The following is a 27,972-nucleotide window of genomic DNA, read 5'->3' as shown; positions in this document are numbered from 1 at the left end:
ATACATACATACATATACGTATATACAGATATACACACACATATATACATACATATACATACATACATATACATATATATACATATATACCATGGAGCATGGAAGCACGGCATTTATGGCATCTGCATCTCTGAACTTTGTTTACGTTATCAATATATTATCATCTCCAAAGCAAAGAGGAGAGCAGTAGCATGTTAAGATCTTAAAAATAGTTAGCGTCATCGTGTCCTTGATAGGACATGAAGGCCAATTCATTGAACTCAAATAAATATGGCACATATTTACACTACATAAAAGTTAGAATGAATGAATGAATGAATGAAGGAATGAATGAAATTCCCAGGGCAATGAAGAAAAGTAAATAAAATGGCGGATGTCGCCATACTGTCTAATTATTCCAATATCTGTGCTTTGATGGGAGTTTTTATGTGTAATATTTGCTTCATAAGTCAATAATTTCACTGCTCACGCTAGCAGAGTCGTCGTGTCGGCTGACCTCAAGGTAACTGCGCGAGGCCCCGCCCCGCCTTCGGTCCGAGTCCGGTGTGATGAAAGGTCGCGTGTCGTCCACGCCGTTCTCCCCCAGCTGTCCTGTTGATGTTCTCGACGGATGAAGCGACACGGGGCAGGACACTGACGAGGGAACGTTGCCCAGCTCGTTCCCAGCCCACCTGTGACCCTGATGGGAGGGTGTGGGCGGAGCAGTCACTTGCCTGCTGGGTACGCTGCTGAGAATGCTGCCCCCCAAAGGCATGGAGGACTCTGTCGGGGCGTCGCTGCTTTCAGAAAACTGGGGGTCACTGTTCCTGCGCAGCCAGGCCCCAGGACTGAGCCCCGATCCGGGGTAGGGGGGTTGTGAAGTTAAGTTTAAAGGATGAAACAGGCTGCCACCTTCAAGAAGGTGTTCTCTGTGCAGCGCCTCGTCAATGCTGCGGGTGAGGTTAATGGGCGACGGGGGCCTTAAGTCAAACTCGCACATCGAGAGGGAGGTGTCCCGGTCTTGGTCCAGATTTCCGCTCACCGAGCGCTGCGGAGGCAGACCCATCGCCTGCAGTCTAAGCAAGGAACCCGCGGAGCCGTCAGATACGCCACGTTCAGCCGAGTGGCCCCGGTGGTTGCGGACCCGGTTGCTATCTTTGACACACTGCGGCTGGGAGATGCTTTGCTCGTGATTCTGGTTCCTGATTAGACTCTTTGTGATGTCAGCTCCGGAACGTTCCTGGCCGGGCCAATTGTTAGGAACCTCCGCTGGACCTCCTCCTCCGACGCCGTTACTATCAGACTTCCTGCAAGGCTTCCCTGTCAAACTCTGGACTATCTTGGACCAGCATGTGTGTCGATGAGAAGAACCTCCAGAATGACCAGGTGACGGCATCTCACCTGTTGTTCTTCGCTCTCCTGCTCCACTTTCCTCGCTTTGCTGACAACACTGAGGCCTCCAGAAGACCCATGAAGCTAAGAGTAGCAGCGATAACCCCCAGGCCAGCTCCAGGAGTCTGGCCCAGAAATGAACTAGCCACCAATCCCAGTTGAAGCTTATCCGGTCTCCGAGGAGTCCATAGAGCCACAGGGTGGCATGAACATGGAGCCCGCAGCACAGCGCCCCTAAAACAGCACAAACTGCCAGCACTTTTCCCAGAATCACCCCTTCTCTCCTGGTTCCTGACCAAGCCTTCCTCCTGGCCTCTTCGGTGATTCCAGGGTGAGGAACGGGAGGACAACGTATGCGCGGAAACACGTAGAATAGGAATCCAAGACAGAGACCAAGACCCCAGCACAGGGACAAAACCTGCAGGGTAACAGGGACCACGGGTGACAGCGCTGGGGAGAGAAGATCTGCTGCCAGCAGCAGAGTGCACTGCAGCACAGCCAACACAGCCACCAGGGGGGGGCGCTCCAACGTTGGAGGTAAAACTCTTACTCCAGTTACTCTCACCGCCAGCAGGGCCAGGGCGGCCTGGGTCCATACCAGTAAGTGTAGTGGCAAGTTATAAATGGCCGCAACTGCGGAGCGGGGAAGGGTTTTCTGCATCCCGTAGGGATCAATCAATAAGAGAGATGCCCTAAGTCCTCCAACCAGAAACAAAAGCGCATTGGCGAGAGCAAGAGCCCCCCGTTGAGGACAGTTGGACCCAGGTGACAACATGAGTCCCAGTGCGGATCCGCCAAACAAGAGCAGGAAAAGGCAAGCTGAGCCGTAAACATGAAGCTCCCAAGCAAAAGCCAAAGTCCTGCTCAGGTCGCCCCAGTAGATGCGGCTGCCGTTTAGCGAGAGGTCGGTGCTGGGAGAAGGGGACGGGTTGAAAGTGGAGTGCGGGGCTTGATGAGGATGACCCAGCAAAATGGAGCGGTTCTTCTGCGGTTCTTCTTCAAAGATTTGGGGATTTTGGGTAACCGGTGCAACGCTGGTCGGCAGGAACGTCGAGGTCGCTGGGGATGACAAAAAAAGTATTAGTGTTATTATACAGAATAAATACATCAATCTATCCATTTTCTATGTCGCTTGTCCTTAACTAGGGTCGCGGGGGTAGGCTGGAGCCTATCCCAGCTGACTGTAGGCGAGAGGCGAGGTAGACCCTGGACTGGTCGCAAATCAATCGCAGGACACACAACAAATAACCAATCTACTGTATCTATCTAAGGGCTGGCAATTGATATTTGATCAGGATTAATTGCATTTTGTCCATAGTTAACTCAGAATTAATCACATTTAATCAGATGTTTTGATCAGGGTTTTATGCTGCCGATACAGATACCAATACAGATCCCATATATGCAGTGGTAATGGTAATGGTAATGGTAATGGTTTTATTTCATTTGAACATGCATCAGATTACAATTGAATGCATCCCATAATCAGTTCCCAGTTCCACATGTCCAAAAGGAGTAGGAAGAAGCAAAGCTTATTAAATCCTACCCCTCCATCTGGTACTTTTACAATCAGTAACTGTTATATTTGTTCACTTCCTGCTTTCCTAATATAGTTTAAGTTTTAAAAAAAATTAAAAAAAAATTTTTTTTATAATTTGGTTAAATTTTTTTGTTTGTTTGTTTTTAATTTTTGTCACGTACCGAAGTACGAGGTGATATGACCATACAAAGACATAAAAGTAATTTTTTTTAATTAAAAAAAAAAGTAATTTTTGTCCTGTACCAAAGTACGAGGTGATATGACAATCAGTAACTGTTACATTTGTTCACTTCCTGCTTTCCATAATACAGTTTAAGGTTTTTTTTTTCTTTTTTTTTTAATAATGCACCTCGTACCGAAGTATGAGATGATATGAGCATCCAATGCCATAATGGGTACCATAGTAAGTGTCAATATAGTGATATATATAGCACATCATGACTGGTTCAAGACTCTTCATCCTTGTATTTAGCAAACATCAACTGCTTGTATTGTTTCTTGAATTGGCTCATCGTTGTGCATTGTTTGATTTCCTTACTCAATCCATTCCATAGTTTGATTCCACATACTGAAATGCTATGGCTAGCATAACGTAGTCCTAGCATATACGCGTTTCAAATGTACTTCTTCCTTGAGATCATATTGTAAGTGTAAATATTTAAATGTGCTACTGACTATATTAGGGGTCACCAATGTTTATTTCTTGTGAGAGATATTTTCATAGCTTATATTTCAATCCAAACAAAGCCAATATGCTTGTTTTACCAGAACATGAACTAAATGCTTGTATCCATAACTCATATTATGAACTGAAAACCTGAATGAAAAGCAGGTTTGCCAGCCTCTATTGGGTCCTAACAGCAACAGTAGACACAAATAACCATCTGCCAGGGCTTTGTGTACAGTAGATGTGGTGTTTACGCCACTAGAGGCGTACAATTCACCATCATAGTAATGACTTTAGTAATGACTTACAACCATCTGGTCCAGTTGCTAATCACCTTGTGTATAAATATGATTTCTGCAAAGGAAAAAAAAAGGAAATAATCTAATGAAACCTCTAACCTGATTAAATTATGGTTGGAAGCATTATGATGTAACTGGAGGAACCGTCAAAAACGAGGCCATAACACAAACAAATGTTGGATGGGTTTGATTCCCCGCTCGGGCCATCTCTGTGTGGAGTTTGCATGTTCTCCCCGTGCATGTGTGGGTTTTCTCCGGGTACTCCGGTTTCCTCCCACATTCCAAAAACATGCTAGGTTAATTAGCGACTCCAAATTGTCCATAGGTATGAATGTGAGTGTGAATGGTTGTTTGTCTATATGTGCCCTGTGATTGGCTGGCCACCAGTCCAGGGTGTAGAAGACAGCTGGGATAGGCTCCAGCACCCCCCGTGACCCTTGTGAGGATAAACGGTATAGAAAAATGGATGGATGTATTGATCTATTATATGAATTAATGACACATTTAATAACACATTTACATATTCATTTAAGCGCACAGACCTCACAGCTAGGAGGACCAGGGTTCAATTCCCACCCTCGGCCATCTCTGTGTGAAGTTTGCATGTTCTCCCCGTGCATGCGTGGGTTTTCTCCGGGTACTCCGGTTTCCTCCCACATTCCAAAAAAAACATGCTAGGTTAATTGTCCACAGGTATGAATGTGAGTGTGAATGGTTGTTTGTCTATATGTGCCCTGTGATTGGCTGGCGACCAGTCCAGGGTGTACCCCGCCTCTCGCCTGAAGACTGCTGGGATAGGCTCCAGCACCCCCCGCGACCCTCGTGAGGAAAAAGCGGTAGAAAATGAATGAATGAATGAACATATTCATTTATATATTATTTATATATTACATATTTGCCATCTTTTGTCTCAGTTCATCCCATTACTTGAACAACTCATAAGGCTAACACTTCTTTGTTTATGTCAAACTGCTCAACTTCCTTCCTTCAGCCTATTCCTTCCAGGAGTGATCCAGACATTCCAGACTGCACAGCTGGATAGGCTTAACTTCCTTCTACCGTAGAGTCGCCGCTTGCAACGGACATCAACGAACTGAACTGATCCAAAATGCTGACAGACGTCAAAAGTACAGACGCTAACATTATGGAACATTTCACTGACTTTTCCCCAGAAGGAGAGACTTGTCGTCAAGGTCATTGCAATGTTTTTCCTTTCTGTTCTGCCCGTATGTCACACGTTCCCTTTTTGAGGTGCTTTTCCTCAATCCCTCCCTTGATTCGTTTTCTATACAGCTGCTTTTCATTACCGAACTGACTCGCTACATTTCTGTACCGATTTCTTTCACCACATTCACCCTACCCATTGCTTCTCTTGTCTGTATTCCCGGCAGTCATTTTTTTTTTCTGAACCCACTTTCCTCATGTATGCATAACTGCTTGTGATTCCGTTATTACTCCACTTTCTTCCCCACTTCCTGCTCCTGCTTATAATTTTTCCATCTGTGTGTGTATACCTCACACGAAATACCACCTCGCCACTTTTTTTTTTTCCAGGTAAATACTTTGTTTACGACTAAGTATTAAAATACATACCTTTTGGTGCTGGCTGCACACTCGTTCTTGTTCCTTTTTTTCCCACATGTGCTGTTTGATTGTGTTTATTTGTAAGCATGCTAGCTGTGGTTGTTGTAGCTGCTTTCTCTGTCGATGAATGTGAACTGTTCTTCCTTGTATTAGTGACTGCTTGTGCGGGAGTCTGTGAGAGTGTGGTAGTGGAAAGAGTGTGTAAAGTCACTACAACTCCTGAGTGGAGTTTCGGAGGAGGGGTTTTTGCAGTAGGATCACCTGAAATTGGAAGGAAATACATAAATTGTCATTTATAAGAGCAGATATGAATTTGTAGATCTTTCTCACCTGTTGTTACGAATACAGGAAGTGTAGCCTGTGAGGATTTTGATCCAGTTTTTGGTGTCGGTGCCAACACACGCGTCTCCACAGCTGATGAATTCTGTCCCTCGGATCTTTTAGTCTGTGTTTGTGGTTTATAATGCGCCATGACATCCCCGGCTGTCGGCACAGGAGGAAGTAATTCTTCCTTTTCAAGCATCAATGTTGCACTTCCTGATCCTAGCCCCTGCAAATCCTTTGTTCCTGCAAGTGGATTGACGGCTGTCACTGATTTTTTGGAAAGATTGCCGGAGGATAAAGTGAGCACAGGTGCTGACAAGTCTTTTGTGGTTGATTCTTCCTTAGCTGAACCCTCACTGAGAATCAGGTTAGTTGGGTCTATCTTGGGTCTGGTGATGCTCCGTCTGTTCATATTTGTTCCACCGCTTTGTATCTGAGAGGGAAAGGTTGACATGGCGGAGGCAGTCGGGTGTATTCTTTGTCCTTGCTGGACTGTATTTGTTGTTGTCAACCGATCCCGCGTTGTAACCTTAGCTGGCACAGCATTGTGTCCGCTGTGAGTCATAGAGGACCGGGATCCATTCGTGTCCTCGGGAGGTTCAGAGTCTTTAGGAAGATGAAGGGGAGGAAAGGAAGAGGATGTGCCGATGATGACCTGGGCATCACAGGGAGGGAGGGAGGCGATGAGGACGCTTAATAAAAGGAGGAGCATGAAAGCCATGGCCTGAGTAGTGAGCAGTGACTCTGGTTACACCATCCTCACAGTTGGCTTCTGCTGACACAGAAAAAAAACAAAAACAAAAAGGGGTCAAGTTAAGGTCAGGTTAGTGAAACTCTTCTTGTCTTGTTACCAGCGTCATGCAGGGTAATGTCAGGTGTATGATTTCATGGTTTCAACACACAGCAGTAAGTTTTGAGTTCCCAACTATTTTCGTTTTTGGTTCCTACCTAGGTGCATATAAGTTAATGAGGCGGAACAAATTTTCTGTGGAATCGTCGTTTCCACACGTGCACGTTTAGTCGTTACACCCATAGAAAACAAGCTCCGTTGTTTGCCACGCTATTTAGAGCTCAAAAGCTAATAGGTGCTAAAAGTTGAAGTTCATCTCTATAATTTCATGTGTGCAGCCATTAAGGTGCAGTATATGTGTATTATTATTATTATTATTATTATATATGTGTATTATTTTCGTTTCAGTCTCTTAGTGTCTTAATTTACAGTTTGCTGTACCAGCTAATGTTAATCATGAGTGTGTTGCACATGTATTGGTTGTTTGTTGATGGAAATGTATGTAATGTGGCAAGTTTATTTGCACTATTGTAAATAAAAAAAGGTTTAATGACAAGAAAACGAATTTGTAAACATGTTATTGTATATTTGTGTATTATGTGACCAGTAATGTATTGTATTTTGTATCTGTTTGAACCCCTTTTAGTTCTTACGTTGTTTTTTTTTGTTACGCTGTGTCATTTTATCACTATAATTTTGATAGTATTCTGGCTTGTAACAAGAATAGCAATACTACTTGCTGTGTAACATATCATTGTCATGTATGGTGATACTCAAAGAAACACTATGACCCTCAAGTATTAAAAATCTTCACGTAGCTAAACAGATACCGGCTGCACTACCCTTTTATCATTTCTCTTATTTTAGCATGTAGCTTACATAAGCCTCTATCTATGACTCACAATGGGAGAAACCCTCGAGCACTAGAGTGAAGACCACACTGCAACTTCAGCATGGAATATTAGGAGCAGAAATGTGTGTGTGTTTGTGTATTTGTGTGTCTAGGCCTCTGGACTCAAAAGCAAATAAGAGCTACTACGACTCCCTCAGCTCTCTGCCTGATGAGCTCATATAATGTGCTTTTTTTTAAATGTGAGCAATTTGAATTAGGAAAAAATGATGGCTCACACAGTTACTAAGTAGGACGTCAAAGCGCAATGATCAGAGAATCACCATTTTACATCAACCCATGCGGTGGAAAGCAGCAATCCAGGCAAATGTCAACGAGTGCAGAAATATAAGTCCTTCACCTCCACCCAATAACAGGAGCCTCAATGTTTATTTTCCTTCCGGTCTCGGTCACTTCTTCTCATTTAAGCCCGGTCGTTGACTGTTATCCAATTCAACTCCCTTCCTTTCCTCTTTTCCTTTTCTCCTCCATTCAGCCGGTATAATCTCATCTCAGTGATGCAGCGATGCAAAAATAGAGGTAGTAGTTTTAACAATGTGGAGATTAAAGTCCTTTCGATGTATAGGCAGGTGAAGCTGGCTAAGAATGTGGAGGAGATTTAGTGATGGAATGAAGCTGACAACAGAGGGTACCTTGAGGGGATGGAGGGACAAAATCCTGACAAATATTGAGGGATTATATTTAGAGCAGGAGGGGTGTTATGGTTAAAAGAAAAAAAATATATATAAAGAGCCACTGGGGAACTTCAATACATGGAAAATAAGTATTAGGACACTAAAGGTCCTCATTCATTCATTTTCTACTGCTTATCCTCACAAAGGTCGCAGGGGTGCTGGAGCCTATCCCAGCTGTCTTTGGGCAAGAGGCGGGGTAAATCCTGGACTGGTGGCCAGCCAATCACAGGGCACATATAGACAAACAACCATTCACACTCACATTCATAAAACTTGTGATGAACGCCTCTCATTGCCTTTCAATGTACAGGGCCCACTGGACTGCTCATCAGAGGCTACAATGTGCGTCACCATGTAGACCACCTATTTTAGGAGAGATATAGGTGAACATTCATTCATTCATTTTCTACCGCTTATCCTCACGAGCCTATGCCAGCTGTCTTCGGGCAAGAGGTGGGGTACACGCTGCACTGGTGGCCAGCCAATCACAGGGCACATATAGACAAACAACCATTCACACTCACATTCATACCTATGGACAATTTGGAGTCGCCAATTAACCTAGCATGTTTTTGGAATGTGGGAGGAAACCGGAGAAGAAAACCTACACATGCACGGGGAGAACATGCAACCTCCACACAGAGATACCCGAGGGTGGAATTGAACCCTGGTCTCCTAACTCCAGTAGGAGTGCATCAATTACATATTTTTACACAGCCTACATCAGAACACAAATTAGAGTCTCACATAGAAGACAGTGGCTCTCTCTATGACAGTCCATGGGGGGAGAAGGCAGATGGGTGCAGACCGTCTATTTATTTTTATCATGTTGACCCCCCTGGGGCCAAAAAACACATCATTCTGCTCATTCACTTGCAGAGGGGGACGGGGGGGGGGGGGGGGGGGGTGGGATCGCATGTTGTGGAGATGTCGTCACTCACTCCTGTACAATACGTTCATTATCCTGAGCAGGAAATGCTTGCAAACAACATGGAATGATGAAAATCACAAAACCCCCCCCGCAAGATTATATCGATTGATTTGCTGTGGTGACCCTTGAAGGGAAAAGCCCAAAGAGAAAGAAGAAGACGTTAAATATGAATATTCCCTCAAAATGTGTGATTTCTAACTGACTTTTTTCAATAGAAAATGGTCCATGTTGCCGAAATGTATATTCTTTTACATAAAATTTGATGTAAATTATTATTGTGGTTGGTTTACCCCCAAACAGATTCAAATCCCTACTTGCTATAGATAAAAAGGTGATTAATTATGAGTTAACTATGTACAAAAAACGATTGGTTGATAGTGATACTGTACATATAGTAGATATTGTGCATGCAGGTTTCCAACGCAGTGTTTTTGACTGAGTGCCCATCTCCTTAAATGACTCTTCGTTATCAAGGTGACATCGGGATTAGAAGTCACGGTCAGAAAATTAGTCGGCTTAAAGGGAGAGCTGCTTCTTTAAGGACGGGGAGGAACATGAAGCGAGTCTTTGGAAAAGCAACAGCAGCTTCAAAACTTTTGAATTAAAAATAAAATATATATATTACATATAAAGAAAGTTATCTTGTGACAAGACAGTTTTTGTGTATAAAAAAGCTAAAGAATGTACTACATGAAAGCGGCTGTGTGTAACGGTTCCACGGCCCAAACAGAGCACTTTAAGTATTACTGCTGGCCCGTCCATTTGCCACACAGATACACGACTTGTTTGCACGGCCTTATGCAGGTGGACACATGAGGCTGTGAAGTGGCGTACGAAGCAGTGAGAACCACACAGAGCGGAGAGTATGTGTGGTTATCTTGGTATGTAAGGGTGGGGGGGGGTCCCGGGCCCTGTATGACCGTTAAAAATTCCACACCTTGGAATAACATGCGGATTGCCTCAATAATATTCTCCGGCTTCTCCTGTTTATTTTACAGATTGGGTCATCTCCATGCAGCTAATAATTCAGTTTCTGTTCATCTGTTTAATATGTGGAAAAATAGCAGAGCTGATACCCAACAGAATCGGACTGTCCACCTCTTTACCACGGAAGACCCCGTTGGGTTGATGATCATTCCAAGACCCGCGGTTGACTAACTCCTGATGTCACGTCATCTATGAACTGGACTATTATTATTTGAATACATTTATAATGTTATATTATATATGTTGACACTTGACATCCATGGGGTTTTGAGGTTTTATTGCCCGGATGGGGGTTCAGATCAGGGGATGTCGTTGATTCTTGCCAGTTGCCAGATTGTTGCCTCAGATCAAAGGCCAAAGGTCAGCGTGGAGGGTAACACACACAGAGCTACAACTAACTCCATCCCATTTGGCAAATATTTGATCCACCAGTGATCCTATATAGAAGTTTTGCCTTTGTTGTCTACACATATCTGGTAAGAATACATACTGTATGCTCAGGTGTTCAAATAATTAGCACCCCCCACACTCTCAGTGACGCACCACAAGCGAGACAGTTGCTAAATCATGTCCAATCACAAAACACGGTCAGGAAAAGACATTAGCCACATCCCAAGTACTAAAGTGTAGCCCTGTAGAGGGGCGGGAGTGACAACTCTCACTCTGTTGCAGCTGGATGCAATAAAAGGTGTTAAATGAAGTGTTGCGGGGAAAATATTTGCCATAGAAATACTGACAAATGCCTGTAATCTTATAAGATATTATAGGTAGCCATTATTGTAGTTAAATGATGCAATTCAATGCAAATGCATGGCTGTATGGAATATTTTACATCGTCTTACACCCTTTACTTAGAAGACAACCTAACCCTGACGGGACTATCAAAGAAAACTTCTTGAGTTGCATTTTGGGAAGGATGAAGCCTTTTTGTCCTGCCAGGATCAGGGTGTGTTGTTATTCTTGTGAATTGAGTTCATCTGGTGGGTTCTGTATGACGTCCAGTAGCACATTGGCCCGGTTTCCTTTCCCTGCAGGATGAGTTCAAATGTCCCTGAATAGGAATCCTCCACACGTTGATACCAGACAAACTCTTGTGTGGATATGTTACAGTAGCACACAACCTGTTATGCATCTGTTTGTGTAAACTGAACATAAAAGTACTACCAATTGTTGCTGCTTTAAGTGCACAGCTATTTCCACAGTTTCGTTTAAATTTCCTGGCTTAGTATTTTGCTAGTTTTCCATTCAATCTATTGAAACCTAAGACAGAGTTGCTGTGTTGACCCCTGAAGGGAAAAGCCAAAAGAGAAAGAAGACTACTGAAACTTAATCACTCTGTTTACATGCATCCAATATTCGGGTTAAGGTGAATATTCCGGTTTCTGAAACATTCGGAATAACCAGTTTACATACGTTCTTTTGGTTGGTTTTCTGTTTTTCCCACGTGAATCCCCTGTTTCACCATCACCCTCACTTCCTGTTTTTTTTCTCCCTTGTTTTGCATCGGTATTAAAACCATTTGAACTGCTTGAACTGTGTTCGAACCTCGTGCCTGCATCCTGGGATCCATCCATGTTGCCCACACTCGCCCGACACATTATCAAAGACTTTGGCAAGAGAACAGAATATTCTAACAAAAGGCATAATAGGTCCCCTTTAAAGAAAACTTGCTGGTGGACCAGCTTCACTCGCAAGATCATGCTGGTAGACCAGCATCATTATTGAGACCTTGCTGGTGACCAGCATGGAAGTTATGCTGGTCCATTAGCATTGACGTGTGCCCCAGTCCTCAAACAAGCAATCTTCATCGCAAATTGAGAGCTAAGTATCCACTCTTCCGTCTTGAAGTGACGCTGACACGAACACCGAGTGAGGCGTTGTGTTAATCCGCTAGATATAGTTTTTCGTGTTAGCTGCTACAATAACAACATCGGTGTAGCTTGGGTAATATAGAATTCTGTTATGTAAGTGGAATATTGTTGCTGTTTTATTGAGGGGTTTAGTGAAAACGTCAAAACACAAATGTATTTTAGAGTCAAAATACTGTATGTACTTGTCACGATATCCATTGTTAGCTAGCTTATATTTACTAATTTTCTTGCGCTAGAATGCACAAAAAAGGGAAAGAAATACGCGTTTCATAAAATTCCAAAAAAGTGCAGTTCTCCTTTAACATGATTTTTTTGTAACATGGGAGGAAGTCAGAGTACATGGAGAAAACCCACAAAAGCCCAGGGAGAGCGTGTAAATTCCACATCGATATGTTTCATAAGTTCTCCTTTTTATGAGGCAGATGAGCTAACCACTGCTCTTACCCTGCTGCTGCACTGTCATTATTTATTTATTACTTAAATTAATTGAGGTGAATTGAATTCCGCCAGGGCTGCACAGCAGACGAGTGGTTAGCGCACAGCTAGGAAACCAGAGTTCAATTCCAGCCTCTGCCATCTCTGTGTACAGTTTGCATGCTCTCCCTGTGCCTGCGTGGGTTTTCTCCGGGTACTCCGGCTTCCAAAAACATGCTAGGTTGATTGGCGACTCCAAATTGTCCATAGGTATGAATGTGAGTGTGAATGGTTGTTTGTCTATATGTGCCCTGGGATTGGCTGGCCACCAGTCCAGGGTGTACCCCGCCTCTTGCCCGAAGACAGCTGGGATAGGCTCCAGCATACCTGTGACACTTGTGAGGATAAGTGGTACAAAATGAATGAATTCCACCAATACTGTTGAAAGCTTTGGAGACAAAGTGCAGTACTTGGTTGTAATCAGCGGGGGCGCTGTTGGTTTAATTTCACTTTCACAAAGAACTTACCACTAGCTACAGTATGCTACTTAGCATTTAACTGTTAAAAATATCTACAGCATGCACAAAAACACTAATTTCTTCTTTAAAAAAATACTACTAATATACTACTTGGAAACATAAAAAAATAATAAAATTTAAATATATAAAATTAAATTAAAAAAATATTTGAGGAAACGTTTTCCAATATTAGATAACATATAATAATATTATATAATAAGAATAAAATATAAATTATTTTTTAATATTATTATTTTAATTTCCCATTATTTCAGATATTTTTAATAATTACTATGTTATCTTAGTTTCCACTATTATATTCGGAGGCCCATACGCCTTCCCTTGTCACGCAATTTAACGCGTTTCCCTTAATAGCGAATATACATATCATCACACTTAAGAGCAAATTGTTAAATACTATTGTATGGTGTGGAGGGGGTCGGGGGGGGGGGGGGGGTAATGGACATGAAGTACTACACTTGAGGCACGACGCTTCGTCACTGTGGATCACTGCGCAAAGGGACGCCGCACTCCATAAATATTTGAAGCTAAGTCACCGGTGGACGTACCTGCGACTTGTGCTGCTGCTCTTCCGGCCGGGACGCCGCTTCGGGGATGTTAGCTGCCGGGGAAGACATCCGTAGTCCGCCGATGATTGGATCAAGAAGAAGTGAATGTGCTCCGCTGTGTGTTGCTGCGACACCCGGCCCTCTCTTATGCGCTGAGGAAAAAAGCGAGAGAGGTTGAAGGATAAAGAGAGCAAGAAAAAGAGACGCCCCCCTCAGAACGCCCATCTCTCTCCCCGTGTGCCCCCCCCCATCCCTGCTCACCTCTACCCGTAGCCTGCATGTCCGTTAGGCAGTTTTAACGTGATAACACACTACCAATGACATCATCACACAGCAACAAAACTACTAACTAGGGTGTTTTTTTGTTGTTGTTTTTAGTACAAGCAAGCATTTTGGTGCATACTGGTTCATGTGGTTGCAGGTGAGAAATATGAGCTGCCCCCCCCCCCATCATACTGCATCCTCATGCTGCATCTTGGCCCTGTGCCTGCTCTTCACCCACAGTCTACTTGTCCTCTGTGGTGCAAAAATAACACTCCTGCTATGGGAACAAATACACACTTTGTGTGATAGAACCTCATAGACGCTACTCTCGTGTTGGTAACGTGCAGTACACGCAGCAGGCGGCCATGGCCATCATTATTTGTTTCTGTGCACTGTACAGCATAATCCCAAAATAACATGTGCATGACACAGGATTGCCCTAATGCCATTACATTGTATCTAAGCCAGCAGAAAACTCCACCGGGGCTTTGAACATGAAGGCGATGGCAAGGATGGAAATCGGCAGGTTACATTTTAAAATCTAAATAAATAAAGTACAATCTAATCTAAATACTTTACACACGCTACAAGTGGGGGGAGAAGGGCCTATGCAGAAGTAAAAGTACAAGTGGATCCCCACATATTTGCTATTCAGCCTATACAAAAATATTCCATCCATGCATTTTCTATGCCGCTTATCCTCATTAGGGTCATGCGTATGCTAGAGCCTATCCCAGCTGTCTTCAGGCGAGAGGCAAGGTACACACACTTTTGTACATGTGGAAGTGTGGATTAATTTATGTGATGTATTCCATTGTAACCTGATGCAACCATTATCATGCAAACTCCACACAGACATGGCAGAGGGTGGAATTGAACCCTGGTCTCCTAGCTGTGAGTCTAACCACTAGACCGCCGTGCAGCCCCGCCATTAAACCATAATAAATCATAAAATATAAGCATAGTAGGCGGCACGACGGTTGACTGGTTAGCGCGCAGACCTCACAGCAGACCAGGGTTTAATTCCACCCTTGGCCTTCCCTGTGCATGCGTGGGTTTTCTCCGGGTACTCCGGTTTCCGGTTTCCTCCCACATTCCAAAAACATGCTAGGTTAATTGGCCACTCCAAATTGTCCATATAGGTATGAATGTATGAATGTGAGTGTGAATGGTTGTTTGTCTATATGTGCCCTGTGATTGGCTGGCCACCAGTCCAGAGTGTACCCCGCCTTTTGCCCGAATAAGGCTGGGATAAGCTCTAGCACCCCCGCGAGGATAACCGGTAGAAAATAAAGGAATGAATGAATTTATTTATGTTTCTACCATCTTCGCCTACATTCCATAGAGTCGTTTAAATTGATCTCGGCATATGTTCTGTGAAATTCAACCCTGGAACAGACAAAAACTGGCTATTCCTCAGCTCTACAAGGCACTAAACCTTCATCGTTTGCCAGCCAAGCCTTATCTCTATCAGATAGAAGAAAGTATTAATCACCTCAGGGAAATAAGCCTAAACTTGTTATCAGGAATAGCTAAAAACTTAATATGCCAACGTCGAACGCTCCATGTGGAGATTCCCTCCAAAAGGTTTCACAAATGTAACCTCATCTAAGGTGAACGCACACATGTATCTGACACTGGAACATACGTGTTACTATCCAGCAGTAATGACAACCATTTTGCTAGATGGTGAAAGTCATGACCATTTTAGGGGATCTCAATGCGATAAACCGATTAATCTCTCCATGAAAACCAACGAGAATTCTGTCTCTCAGCCATTCCGGTCTCATTCAAGTAATTCACCCCACAAAACACAGCCAGATGAGCAGATATCCTCCAACTGGGGACAAAACATCACTTCCATACAGTAAGGCACAGTTTTGTGTGTATTCTCTGAAATTCATAGGCTCACCTCGGGCATACATTCATCAAACCCTCCCTTATTTGTTTCAATTTGGTTACTCTCTTGACGCTCTTGTAACGCTGTTGTTGTTTTTGGGCTCACTCTGCCCCAAAGCAGGGCCCCAGCCTGCGTCCAGCTTAACAAGAGCGAACATGAACGCTGACTCACATATTCATTAACACACATGGCTACACACGCTTCCAGAAATAAACGCCTATGGTTGTACCACATAAATGTGACACATGCAGCTGCATAAATGATGCACCGGATAACCCGGAACCCTACTTTTAATTATATTACCACATTTTACTGTATTTATACCAATATATTGTTATTGTGCTCAATAACAGTCAACAATCATGTCTGCTGTGAAGAGACCAGCTGACCTATAAACTACACTATGAAACACAACATACGCATTATTAGCATCGCTATGTTTGACATAACCACAAAACACAAGATGGCATAGATTGTGGCAGACCACATACCCCCAAGTAAAACACTCCAACTTGCCCTTAATGTGCTCTTAAAATAGACTGGACAAAGCAAATGACCCATATGTGGCATTAACATGCAAAGTCATCCAGTACTGTATATCCTGATCCATACTGCCTCCTAGTGGTCACTTCTGAATACAGCAGTGCTATTGTGATTTACGCTTTAGTTCTGAAATTGCAGTAATTGTGTTTTTCATTCATTCATTTTCTACCGTATCCTCACGAGAGTTGCGGGCATGCTGGAGCCTATCCCAGCTGTCTTCGGGTGAGAGTGGCGGGGTACACCCTGGACTGGTGGCCAGCCAATCACAGGGCACATATAGACAAACAACCATTCACACTCACATTCATACCTATGGACAATTTGGAGTCGCCTAACATGTTTTTGGAATGTGAGAGGAAACCGGAAGAACATGCAAAGTCCACACAGAGATGCCCGAGCGGGGAATGTGGCCTGCGCGCTACCCACTTGTCCACCGTGCAGCCTAATTGGGTGTTTTAATGTGGATATATAATACTAAAAAAGGAATGTAGAAGCTATTTAATGTTTATTTAAAAACTTACCACAGCGCAAAATTATTACATTCATGGGACAATGGAGAGGAGAAGTTACATAATGACATTCATTCATTTATTCATTTTATACTGCTTTTCCTCACGAGGGTCACAGGGGGTGCTGGAGCCTATCCCAGCTGTCTTTGGGCGAGAGGCGGGGTACACCCCGGACTGGTCGCCAGCCAATCACAGGGCACATAGAGACAAACAACCATTCACACTCACATTCATACCTATGGACAATTTGGAGTGGCCAATTAACCTAGCATGTTTTTGGAACCCTGGTCTCCTAGCTGTGAGGTCTGCGTGCTGACCACTCGACCACCGTGCAGCCCAATTGTGTGTTTTAATGTGGATATATAATACTAAAAAAAGGAGTGTAGAAGCTATTTAATATTTATTTCAAAACTTACCACAGCGCCGAATTATTACATTCATGGGACCATAGGGAGAGGAGAAGTTACATAATGACATCCATTTACAAAATATCATGAGGCTAAATATTAGTACCAAAAAGTAGTAAATCATCCTCTAAATATGTTACTAAAAAGAAACTTTACAGTGTAGAAAAATGTGTTATACTACGTACTCAATTTTGCCTTCTTGTGAAATGCTGTCTCGGGTTTCCTTTTCTTCACAGTTCCATTTTTCAGAGTCCTATTTGTTTTTTTGCATGTTACCATACTTTCACCTTCCGACTCTTTCTTTAGCCTCCTCAAATGCGGCCTTTCTTTCAGATTTTGGAATTTCTTGAGATCTGCACAGAACAACACCTAAACAATGGACATGTTGCGGTTAAAATGGGCAACCAGCATACACACTCATGTTCAACAATACATGTACATACAGACTGCGCCCAGCCAGCATAAGGACCCCACAGCTTCCTGAAGAAATCCCCTGTTGTTGAAGTATAACTAAATATTAACTTCTTATTCAGTGCGTCTGATCCGTGTATATACTTCCAACATTTGAGTTATAAAATGCACAAACACAAACCGATATCTTTGTGAAGTTTTTCAGTGATGCTTTTTGGTTCATTGACAGTAGTGTATTTATAATCACGCTTAGCAATTTGCCACACGTGTGTGTCAATTGGCACGGCGTCAGCCTTATCCAAGGACATCAGACATACACAATCAGCCACCTGCAGGATGATACACAGCACAAGCTCTATTTAGATGATCATAACAAACATAACTAGTCATATTGCTGCTTTACCTTAGTGCCCACTCCAGGGAGGGCACGCAAGGCATCACGGGCCTCCACATATGGGACATTGCGTAGACCTTCAAGCCAATTAGGACCATGGTTGTCCAAAATCTGCTTTGCACTATTTTGCAGGAACCGAGCTCTGTACCCAAAGCCAAGTTCCCTCAGGCAAGCTTCGACACTGCTGTCTAAAATTAAAAAAAAAATGATGCTATTGCTATACAGCAACCAAAAAGAGCTAATGAATATTTCCTGTGCGACAAAGCATAACAGAGCAAATGTAAGTGAGCAAGAAGAACCAACTGTACTGTACCTGCTAATGCAGACAAAGAAGGAAAGTCGTAGTAATATGTTTGATCCAGCTGACAGAGCAGGTCCCCCCTGGCCTGACACAGCCTCTCCACCATTCCTTGGATCCGAGAGATATGGTTGTTGGAAGTGCAAATGAATGAAAAGAGACACTCTGTGGGGTCCTGGCGGATCATTCGCACCCCTGTGGAAAGACAGTGGAAAACCTCACTTTTAGTCAGTCGTAATTAAGTGATTCATGCAAGCACACACTGACCAGTAAAGATGTCTGCAATTTTCTTGAAATGGGGGTCTGCTGCTCCCCATTTCCTGTACAGATCCTCCAGATTCACATTCAGCTGGAAGTAATCTCTCAGCATTGCCTCTTCTTCTTCTTCGTCGTCATTCTGGATGGTTACAGACACTGACTCCTTCTCTTCCTTCTTTACAATTCCTCCTAATTTCATATGTGGCTTGTTTTCCTCACTGTTGGAAACGCCACCATTTTTGTCGTACACATGGTACCACAAAGTATCTTCTGTCTGGGTTAGAGTCCACACTCGTCCTCCAAATACTCCAGTCCAGTGGCCTTCGGATGTCTCTCTCCAACTATGGGAATACGGTGGTAAATCTTATTGAATATGGCTAAAACTGAAAAACAAAAGAACTATTATTGATATTACATATATAGTTCCTACCGGAATGATTGTCCACAAGCAAGAGTGAAATCCAGACGCAGTCCTGACTTCTCACAGGCTATAGATTTCCACATTGTTTCTCCCAATGACAGGATTGCATGCCGTGCCATAACTTTGGGTACTTATTGGCAATACTTATGAATGTGAATGTGGCTTAAATTCATTATTTGTTTACGACATCCAGTGAACCGGAAGTTAATGGTGTCACACCGGAAGTTTTCAGCTTTCCTGTCGACGGTATGAGGTTTGTAATTCTTGAACCATAATTGGCCAAGTATGATGTAATCGTTTTTTCAGTAATAAAATAAAAGATTAAAGTAAAAAAAAATATATATTTTTTTCTGTACTGTACAGACTGAACTTGAAACGGAAATGGAGAGTGTTGACACACACGCACGCACACACTAATTATTTAAAATGATTAAGCAAAACTTTTGAAATTTTCAAAATATAACAAAACCTTTGAGATAGGGTTTTGTTTAATCATCCATTTTTGATGCATTGTTGAAGGATTTTTTTCTACAGAATTCATCTACAATTTTGTGTGAAACATGAGTACACATGTGAGAAGAGAGAAAAACAGTTAGCATGAGGGAGCTAACAATGCACATCATAGGACACACCTATTTCGACTATAAAGCCCTCTAAAAAACATTCAGCAATGTTTTATCGTTTTATACACACGCTGTGACCATACGCTAACAAGTGCTATCGCGATAATAATGATAATAATATAGTACTTTGTACTTTAGTATGTTGGTGTATTTATCATCATTTTAAACATTGCTGGAACTTCTTTCTTGGGCACAATCATTTCACTTTAGAACATGCAGAAAACAGAAAGACATTCGTCTCACAAGAATTGTGGATAATGGGTAAAATAAATTTTTAAAAATGCAGTTTTCCTTTAAATTGTTCTTTTTAACAACAACAAAAATCTTGCACAGACTTCCACGGGAACGTTTAAGAGGAGTGACGCTACAGAAAGACAACTAGTTTGTTTTTTTTTTCACTTGGTCCAATTACCTCTAATGTTTTGGACTTATATTCATGATTATTACTATATAAAATGTCTAAAATGGGAATCTGATGCAATATTTCTCTGATCCTTGCTACTCCGTCCTGACAGATGTCAACACAAATGTTGTGATTGGCTCCGTTCTTTTCGGGGGCGGCACTTTAACTAAACGATTACACGATTGGCTGATGCGATCCAATCTCGCTCATTCCTATTGGGTAATATTTTTGCCCGTATTTTTTCCCCTTGACGAGAACCGGAAGCTTGTCTCTCCCGGCCAGCGGCATTCGTGTGTGGCGACGGCGTGCGAGTGTTCACTTGAACTTGTTGGAAAAAGTGGAGAAATGGGCGATTTGACGACACTTTTCATTTCCGTTGGGCTCAGTGAGCAGAAGGCGAAGGAAACGCTGAAAAACGAACCTCTCACTTCTGCCCTGAAGAACGCAATTACTCAGGTTTGACACACGTCTACTTTCGAATTCTCAACAGGGACAGCTGTGACAGCCACGCATTCGAAGCTCTCCTTGTGTCTATAAACAAACTGTGATTTTTAATTTCTACTACTTTGCGTGATTGCCATACAACTGCCTTGATTACCACGTCCTCTCCTTCAGTGTCAATTGGATGACTGAATCTCAAAAATACATTTTATCACAATATTATCCTTTATTAATTGTAGTTCATTATTTCTTGTCTGCTGTCAATGAATTACTTCCAAAGGCCTGTAATATCCGTGGAGCAACAGAAGTGGATAAAGCCATGGGGACATTGTTGTACAGCTTGGCCTCTCGCCTCAAAGACCCAAAACGCCTGGGGTTTCTGACAGAAAATATAGCTCAGCGCAAAATATGCACAGAGCAACAACTTGCAGGTAACTCCAACTTCCTGTAATGCCATGCATTCTTTTTTATTTTTACATGCTGCAACATGTCACTCACCTGAATGATCACCTCAGCAATGTAAACAATTCAATAGTTTTTTTAATGACCAGTTATGCAGCATGCTCTTAATAACAATTCGCATTGCTGAGTTGCATAATGAAAAATGCAATGAGTTTTCATTTGAAAATATTATTGAATCCTCAGCTGCTTTAGAATTTGTGAAGACTCACCCCCAGGACCCCCTAAGCCAGAGTGACTTTGATGAAGCCTGTGGAGTGGGCGTGGTTATAACACCAGAGCAGATTGAAGATGCAGTAAGTACAGGAGTTTGCATGTTTTAATGCACACAGTGTTGGGTGACGGCGCATTCCTGTGCAGGTGGAGTCTGTGATCAAGAAGCACAAAGAGCAGCTCGTAAAGGAGAGATACCACTTCAACATGGGCCTGCTAATGGGTAGAATCACTCGCCCTAACTAGACGGGCATTTCTGAAAATAGTCTGGTAAATACACTGATGGTGTATCTCATTTTTTCTTGTTCTTTGCAGGGGATGTGCGTTTTGCTCTGAAATGGGCTGATGGGAAAGCTCTCAAAAATGAGGTGGACATGCAGGTAGGTTTGAAAAGCAATAGTGAGTATGCCGCACAAACGCTCACTAATCACACTCGTCGCGTCTGTCGCAGCCCCACACACAATGAAAGTTCCTCCTGCACTAAAAGTGCTACATAGTGTCTGCATGCTCCCAATTCCGTATTGAGGCCGTACTCATCCCCAACTTCTGCCTACACTTGCGAGTACAGTGTGTTGGGACCGGGGCTTTACGAAAGCCTGAAACTCACCATACCCTGTCAAGTTTTCGGCCCCAAATGTCGCATCAATCAAAGCTTTTCAAAGCGCCACCCCGGTGAGACATTTTTGAGGCGCGTCTTGCAGGGTGCAAAAGTTATACCACTCTCACAAAGACAGGAAGTCCTACACACGACATTACTGCAGCGGGGGCGCAGTTCATCAACAGAGGGGATCAGTGTTTTAAAGCAAGTATTGGCCAAAGTCGATACCGTCATCCGATATCAATCTGTGGCTGATCGATCAGAGCACCCTTTTAGTATTTACGTGATCAATTTATCTAAACCAAGTCTTGTTTTGTTTCTAAAGGTCCTGCACCTCTTGGGACCCAAGACTGAAGCTGACCTGGAGAAGAAATCTAAGGTAACTCACAAAGAATTTTGAAACACAACATATGCAGTATTTCATCAGGCTTTCAGAGCAACTGATGCTATTGCTATCGTCCCTCCGCAGCTCAATAGAAGACAAAAAAATAGTCCACAAAACAACAAAAAGACATGTTATTTAATTAATGTGTTTAAAAAATTTAAATACATGACCACGTAGAGACGGAAATGACATGCCGTCATATTAAGTAATTTAAGCCACCATGATTTCGCAAAGCACCAATTCAACCAATCCCAGTGAATTATGGACGATGCAAGTTTGCAGAGTCCCTGTCATTTTTAGTCTTTTCCTCACATGAATACAGGTGTACTCTATAGGGGCTGAATGCACATTTGCACATTTTTGTGTACAATGAAAAGAGTGTCAAATAATACAAATGATACTGTCTCACTAAAACCTTTTTCCACAAACGTTTCTTTCTCTCTTGGAATGCCACACAGCCCCAGAAAGCTAAACCTGAGAATGAAGTGAAGGCAAAAAAAGAAGAGGCAGTATTGAATGGTAAGGGCAACTGCAGTAAAATTTTGTTGTCGTTTGTGTTGGTTTGTAACCATGTGTCATGTGTGTTGGTTCTTCAGGTGAGGACACAGCTATAGAAGGAAAGTCCCTAATGGAGCAGCTCAGAGGGGAGGCCCTAAAGTTCCATAAACCAGGTCAGGATGCCAAATGACAAAATATGAGTTTGTGTATTTATTTTGAAAAATGGCAACAAATTGTGACCCGTTGTAACTTTTAACAAATCTGCAGGAGAGAACTATAAAACGGAGGGCTACGTGGTTACACCCAACACTATGAACTTGCTCAAAAAGCACATGGAGCTCTTTGGTGGACAGGTGAGATCATATTGAATAAGAGCCAAAACTGAAAATAATGATAGATCTTGACTGATGTTTTAACTCTCTTTAGATACGCACCCGTTTCCCACCTGAGCCCAATGGTATTCTTCACATTGGACACGCCAAAGCCATTAACTTTAATTTTGGTTATGCAAAGGTATCTTTATTCTACTTAAAGTGCAAAACAATGCTTTCCTCTTAAACTTTCACTCATTGCCAGGCAAACAATGGAATTTGTTACTTGAGATATGATGACACAAATCCAGAGAAGGAGGAGGAGAAATACTTCACTGCCATCAAAGACATGGTGGAGTGGCTTGGTGAGTTTTTCCACTTTTACAGATCTTTCCATTTGCAGAAGCGTAGTTATTTTAACTGTACACTGTCTTCCACAGGCTACACACCCTATGCAGTCACACATGCATCTGACAACTTCCAACAACTGTACGATCTTGCCGTGGATCTCATTCGCAGGCGAGTGTCAAAAAGTCTAATCCTGAAAACACAACTGCTTTGGAAGATTCTCACTCTTGTCTTTTGATAGGGGTCATGCATATGTGTGCCACCAGAAGGGGGAGGAACTCAAAGGCCATAATGCTCCTCCGTCACCGTGGAGGGATCGTCCCATTGAAGAATCGCTAGTATTGTTTGAAAGGATGAAAAAAGGATTGTTTGCTGAGGGTGAAGCTACATTAAGGATGAAGACGGTTATGGAGGATGGGAAAATGGACCCTGTGGCGTACAGAATCAAATATACGCCGCATCATTGTACAGGAGATGAATGGTAGACTTACACCTTGACAGGCCTGTCATGATAATCGATATAGCGAACAGTTTGGTGAATATGAGACCTGGATAAATTGGCATACTATATAAGAGTATGTCTCTCTGCGCTACACCGGCTGAATGACAAGAGGGTTCACTCTGCATGTGTCTGAGCGCATTGGCTCTATATGAAATGAACACAGAAGAGAGTGAGCATCTTCTCTGCCGTTAAACCTCTTTGTGCCTGTAGCGTGGCTACACGAGCGCTAGCAGTTAGCAAGCAGACGCGAATATGAATGAAGGCACATAGGCTATAGTTTGCAAGCCAAAATGGTTCAGTGTTGTGTGCTGTCGTACACCTTGTAATGCACAAGAAGCGGTGATGCGCATACGTAAAAAGATGGCCACCATCAAAACTCACTCAAGTCGTGTCATAGCCATTATTGTACACATCTCAAATATGACCTACTACGATAGTTTACTATAACAATATACTACATAACAGTGTATGTAGGTTTTATTGAAGTGTTTTTTTCTCAAGAACTATCTTAAGATATATATTGTGTAGTGTCGCTGTTTCCCAGAGTGCTTTGATGTTTTTGTTTTAAAAAAAAAAAAGGCCGGAAAGCACATGGCTAGAGCTCACATAGTAGTTGGTTAATATTCTGCATTATACGTTGGTAGTGTATTGTCTGTTTTTATCCACTTATGTTGCTGTGTGTGTGTGTGTGTGTGTGTAGTTCTTTTGACACCAGGAGTAGGAAAAAAAAATGGTGATTTGTAGCTAATACACTTGAGTGGCTCAAACGTGGCATGACACAATGATCTTTGAATGACAATCTTAATGAAAAGGTTTTTTTTCTTTTTAAAAAAAAATGTTGAAATGATCGAATATCGTTCGATAAATATTAGCACAATTATTGAACAGCAAAATTTGTTTTCATGACAGGCCTATACTTCTAATATATTTTTAAAAATTGAAAAAAAAACTCAACTCCTGAATTCTGAATGTTACCTTTCAGGTGCATCTACCCCACGTACGACTACACCCACTGCCTGTGTGACTCCATTGAAAATATCACACACTCGCTATGCACCAAAGAGTTTCAGGCCAGGTAAACAAAAAGATTTCTGAAAATTCTGAAATGGGCCCTCATTTTTCTCCCATCTGCTTTCTTTGTTACTAGGCGATCATCATATTATTGGCTATGTAATGCTCTGGACCTATACTGCCCTGTTCAGTGGGAATATGGCCGCCTGAACCTCACCTACACCGTCGTGTCCAAGAGGAAGATCATCAAATTGGTGGAGAGTGGCGCAGTCAGGTAAAATGGAATTTATGTTTTTGTTTCTTAAGTTCAAAATAGGGTTCTCCAATCAGTATGTGCCACTCGTACTGATTTATTTTGTTAAATTTAACAAATGATTTGACATATTGTGTCTGATTGCAGAGACTGGGACGATCCTCGCCTTTTTACTTTAACTGCTCTTAGGAGGAGAGGCTTCCCACCAGTGGCAATTAACAACTTCTGTGCTCGGGTAAGAAATAAGAATACATTTGTTTATCGTTAAATGGACTCACTTCTGATTGACTGTAAGCTTCTGACCTCTCCATTTAGGTGGGAGTCACAGTTTCCCAGACGACGACCGAGCCCCATCTTCTGGAAGCTTGTGTGAGGGATGTGCTGAATGAGACGGCCCCACGAGCCATGGCCGTGTTGGAACCCATCAAAGTCACAATAGTCGACCTTCCTGAGGGCGTAAAGGTGTGTTAAGTAATGAAATGGATAACATGGACAAAATTATTTGGCGCACATCCTAATCTATCTTTGGTTGGGCTAGACCTTCACTAACAAGTCATTTTACCCCCTCCTTCACTAAAGAAAAATAGTCTGGGTACCGCAAAACACCAGTTTAAAACTACATCCTTGACTAGTGTAGTGGATTCCAAATAGTAGGGTTGTGACAGATGTTGTACGTTTTGATGAAACATGTCCACCAAAGCAGTTTCCCCTGAATTGAATTGAATTTCCTTATCATAAGACCTCTCCAAAGACATTTCAGAGAATTTGTCAGTACATCTGTCCGCAAAACCACAGACCACGTATAACCCCACCAGCCGAGGACCTCCACATCTTCACCTCCAATATCAGTAATTGTTTTGCATAACCTGTTAGATCATCTTAGGGAACCTCGTATGCATGACCTCTCTTCAAACATGGGTGACTCCTGACCTAAACACCTCTTCTGGCTAAATGGACAAGAATTCCCTAAAGAGACACCAAAATCTCGTAGAATGTTTTTCAACAGCAGAAGCCATCAAAGCTGCACAACTTCGGGAGACCCAAACCTTTTGTCCTTTGGGGGGGACTTATGTCGCTAAGGTTCTGTCTTCAGGATGTTATTTTCTCATCTCTCTCTTCCAGTCCAACATACAAGTGCCAGACTTTCCTGCTCACGAGGCCAAGGGAAGCCACACAGTGCCTTTTACAAGCACCATCTTCATTGAACAGAGTGACTTCAGAGAGGTTAGACACAGAATAGAAGTCATTAACTGTGCCATTACATTGCATGTTTATAGAAAGTGATAGACTTTTTTTTTTTTTCCCCCCCAGGTGATTGAGAAAGGCTACAAGCGCCTAACCCCAGAACAGCCTGTAGGATTAAGGCATGCTGGTTTTGTTATCTCTGTCCAGAAGGTCATCAAAGTACGTTTCAGCATGTTTTACTTATTTTCCAACACTTCAGAACTCTGACTTGTTTAGAGACAAATGTTCTGTTTTGTTTTAGGATGCCCAGGGTAAAGTGGTAGAACTGGAGGTAAGCTGCTGTAGCTCTGATAAAGCTGAGAAACCAAAGGCCTTTATCCACTGGGTCTGCCAGCCACTCGTGTGTGAAGTGCGCATCTATGAAAAACTGTAAGTTGTCATTTACCGCAATGAGTTTTAGTGACGATGAAGATAACTATAGTCCTTTCGTCGTCTCTGCAGATTCCTGCACAAACATCCTGAGGACCCAGCTGAGGTGCCCAATGGCTTCTTGAGTGACATCAACCCTGTGAGTGACCTTCTGATGGGATTGGATGTCCTAATTTCATATCTGTGGGAGGGTGGTGATGGCGGTGGTGGATAAATTTAATCAATATTTTTTTTGTGTAGAATTCCCTGCAAGTGATCACCAGTGCCCTTGTTGATACCTCTGTCAAAGGAGCTAAAGTTTTTGACAAATTCCAGTTTGAGAGAGTTGGTTATTTCTCTCTGGACCCTGACAGCACAGAGGACAAGGTATGAAAACTGAAACTGCCACCAGATACTAAATATAATATCAAATATAATGTTCATATAATGAAATTAATTGACTGTCTTTTCCATCTGTGCAGCTGGTCTTTAACAGGACAGTTACTCTCAAAGAGGACCCTGGGAAGATTTAAGTGTCTGACTGTGATCAAGTTATACGTTCTGCTTCCCAAGAGCCCACCGATACATGCCACATCTGTTTGGACCACATCACGTATAAAGCCAGCAAGGCACGTACTGTTTTGGTTGAGATTTAAACATATGGGATACTGACCATAGGTGAACTTCATTCATTTCACATGCATTTTTTTTTTAACCTGATTGAAGAAATCTGTGACAAAATACACAAGTATTTCATAAATGTCAAGCTTTGCCAGTCTGTGTCACTTCATGAATATTTTAAATTGGTGTTTCCTCTTTGATTTTATACAATATGTAGTAATCAGAAATCTATTGTACCTCATGGTATTGTCACCACTCTTCTGACATGGAGATGTTATCAAAATACTGGAAAGCATTTTTTTAAGTCACAACGGTGCTCATGTATCAGGCAAAATAAAAAATTTGTAAGAAAACAATAGTTTGTCTGGTTTAAAATAATTAAATTACAAAAACACTAAAAAAAATTTTAGACTTTTGGTTTCTTTTAAAAAGTCAATTTGCATCTACCTAGACAGATTCTGCAAACGCCAGACACACAGGACCTCCTTCACGTACAAGGTGCAAAACCGACTCAGCGTTTGTCACAATACCTCCACTTTATTTCTTCAGCTTTTGGTTAATATCAAAAGTGACTTGGTAGACTTGTTTCGTAACATGCTGTGCAACATTTCATAAAATAGTGTTTTTAAAGGGGAACTGCACTTTGGGGAAATTTTGCCCATCATTCACAATACTTATGTGAAACATGAACACATTTCTTTCTCTTTTGTGTGCATTATAACACAATAAAACTTCAGCTAGTTTACAACACAGTCATTGGGACACACCTATTTCGACTATGAATCCCTCTTAAAAAAACTCTAAACAACGTTGCATAGTTTGCTATACATGCTGTGTCCATGCATTAACACATACACTG

General features: G+C 42.3%; 4 protein-coding genes across 5 annotated transcripts in view; 1 reads left to right on the top strand and 3 right to left on the bottom strand.

Annotated features, from left to right (window-relative positions):
* The window catches only part of LOC131104468 (receptor-type tyrosine-protein phosphatase V-like), a 90,490-nt gene that overhangs the window by 49,948 nt on the left and 12,570 nt on the right, over positions 1-27,972 (bottom strand). The gene's annotated exons all lie outside the window — the stretch shown is intronic.
* On the bottom strand, positions 24-13,615 carry LOC131104763 (proline-rich transmembrane protein 4). Of its 2 annotated transcripts, XM_058052267.2 has the most exons (4): positions 13,450-13,614; positions 5,792-6,557; positions 5,471-5,722; positions 24-2,430 (listed from the first exon to the last, which is right to left on the bottom strand). In XM_058052267.2, exons 2-4 carry the CDS (start codon positions 6,504-6,506, stop codon positions 443-445), a joined length of 2,955 nt encoding a protein of 984 aa, XP_057908250.2. In that variant the 5' UTR covers positions 6,507-6,557; positions 13,450-13,614; the 3' UTR covers positions 24-442. The 2 variants fall into 2 exon arrangements, with proteins under 2 accessions (XP_057908250.2, XP_057908251.2); XM_058052268.2 differs by lacking the exon at positions 5,471-5,722 and having other exon boundaries at positions 13,450-13,615.
* On the bottom strand, positions 16,995-19,084 carry ogg1 (8-oxoguanine DNA glycosylase). The gene is made up of 7 exons (XM_058051606.2): positions 18,864-19,084; positions 18,443-18,774; positions 18,191-18,370; positions 17,887-18,065; positions 17,665-17,812; positions 17,516-17,565; positions 16,995-17,441 (listed from the first exon to the last, which is right to left on the bottom strand). The coding sequence occupies exons 1-7, from the start codon at positions 18,971-18,973 to the stop codon at positions 17,250-17,252; spliced, it is 1,191 nt and encodes a 396-aa protein (XP_057907589.2). The 5' UTR covers positions 18,974-19,084; the 3' UTR covers positions 16,995-17,249.
* qars1 (glutaminyl-tRNA synthetase 1) lies at positions 20,138-27,498 on the top strand. Its single transcript, XM_058051203.2, has 23 exons — positions 20,138-20,336; positions 20,602-20,752; positions 20,967-21,076; positions 21,141-21,216; positions 21,309-21,373; positions 21,917-21,970; positions 22,435-22,495; positions 22,573-22,647; positions 22,742-22,827; positions 22,901-22,987; positions 23,051-23,150; positions 23,226-23,304; positions 23,375-23,614; positions 24,618-24,710; positions 24,783-24,920; positions 25,047-25,134; positions 25,215-25,361; positions 26,022-26,123; positions 26,211-26,303; positions 26,386-26,513; positions 26,586-26,652; positions 26,754-26,879; positions 26,975-27,498. The coding sequence occupies exons 1-23, from the start codon at positions 20,226-20,228 to the stop codon at positions 27,023-27,025; spliced, it is 2,328 nt and encodes a 775-aa protein (XP_057907186.2). The 5' UTR covers positions 20,138-20,225; the 3' UTR covers positions 27,026-27,498.

The sequence above is a fragment of the Doryrhamphus excisus genome, linkage group LG15 (genome assembly GCF_037039965.1).
Source record: "Doryrhamphus excisus strain RoL-2023G ecotype Guam linkage group LG15, RoL_Dexc_Guam_v1.1, whole genome shotgun sequence".
In the NCBI taxonomy this organism is placed as follows: domain Eukaryota; kingdom Metazoa; phylum Chordata; class Actinopteri; order Syngnathiformes; family Syngnathidae; genus Doryrhamphus; species Doryrhamphus excisus.
This window is presented reverse-complemented; position numbering and strand designations above follow the sequence as displayed.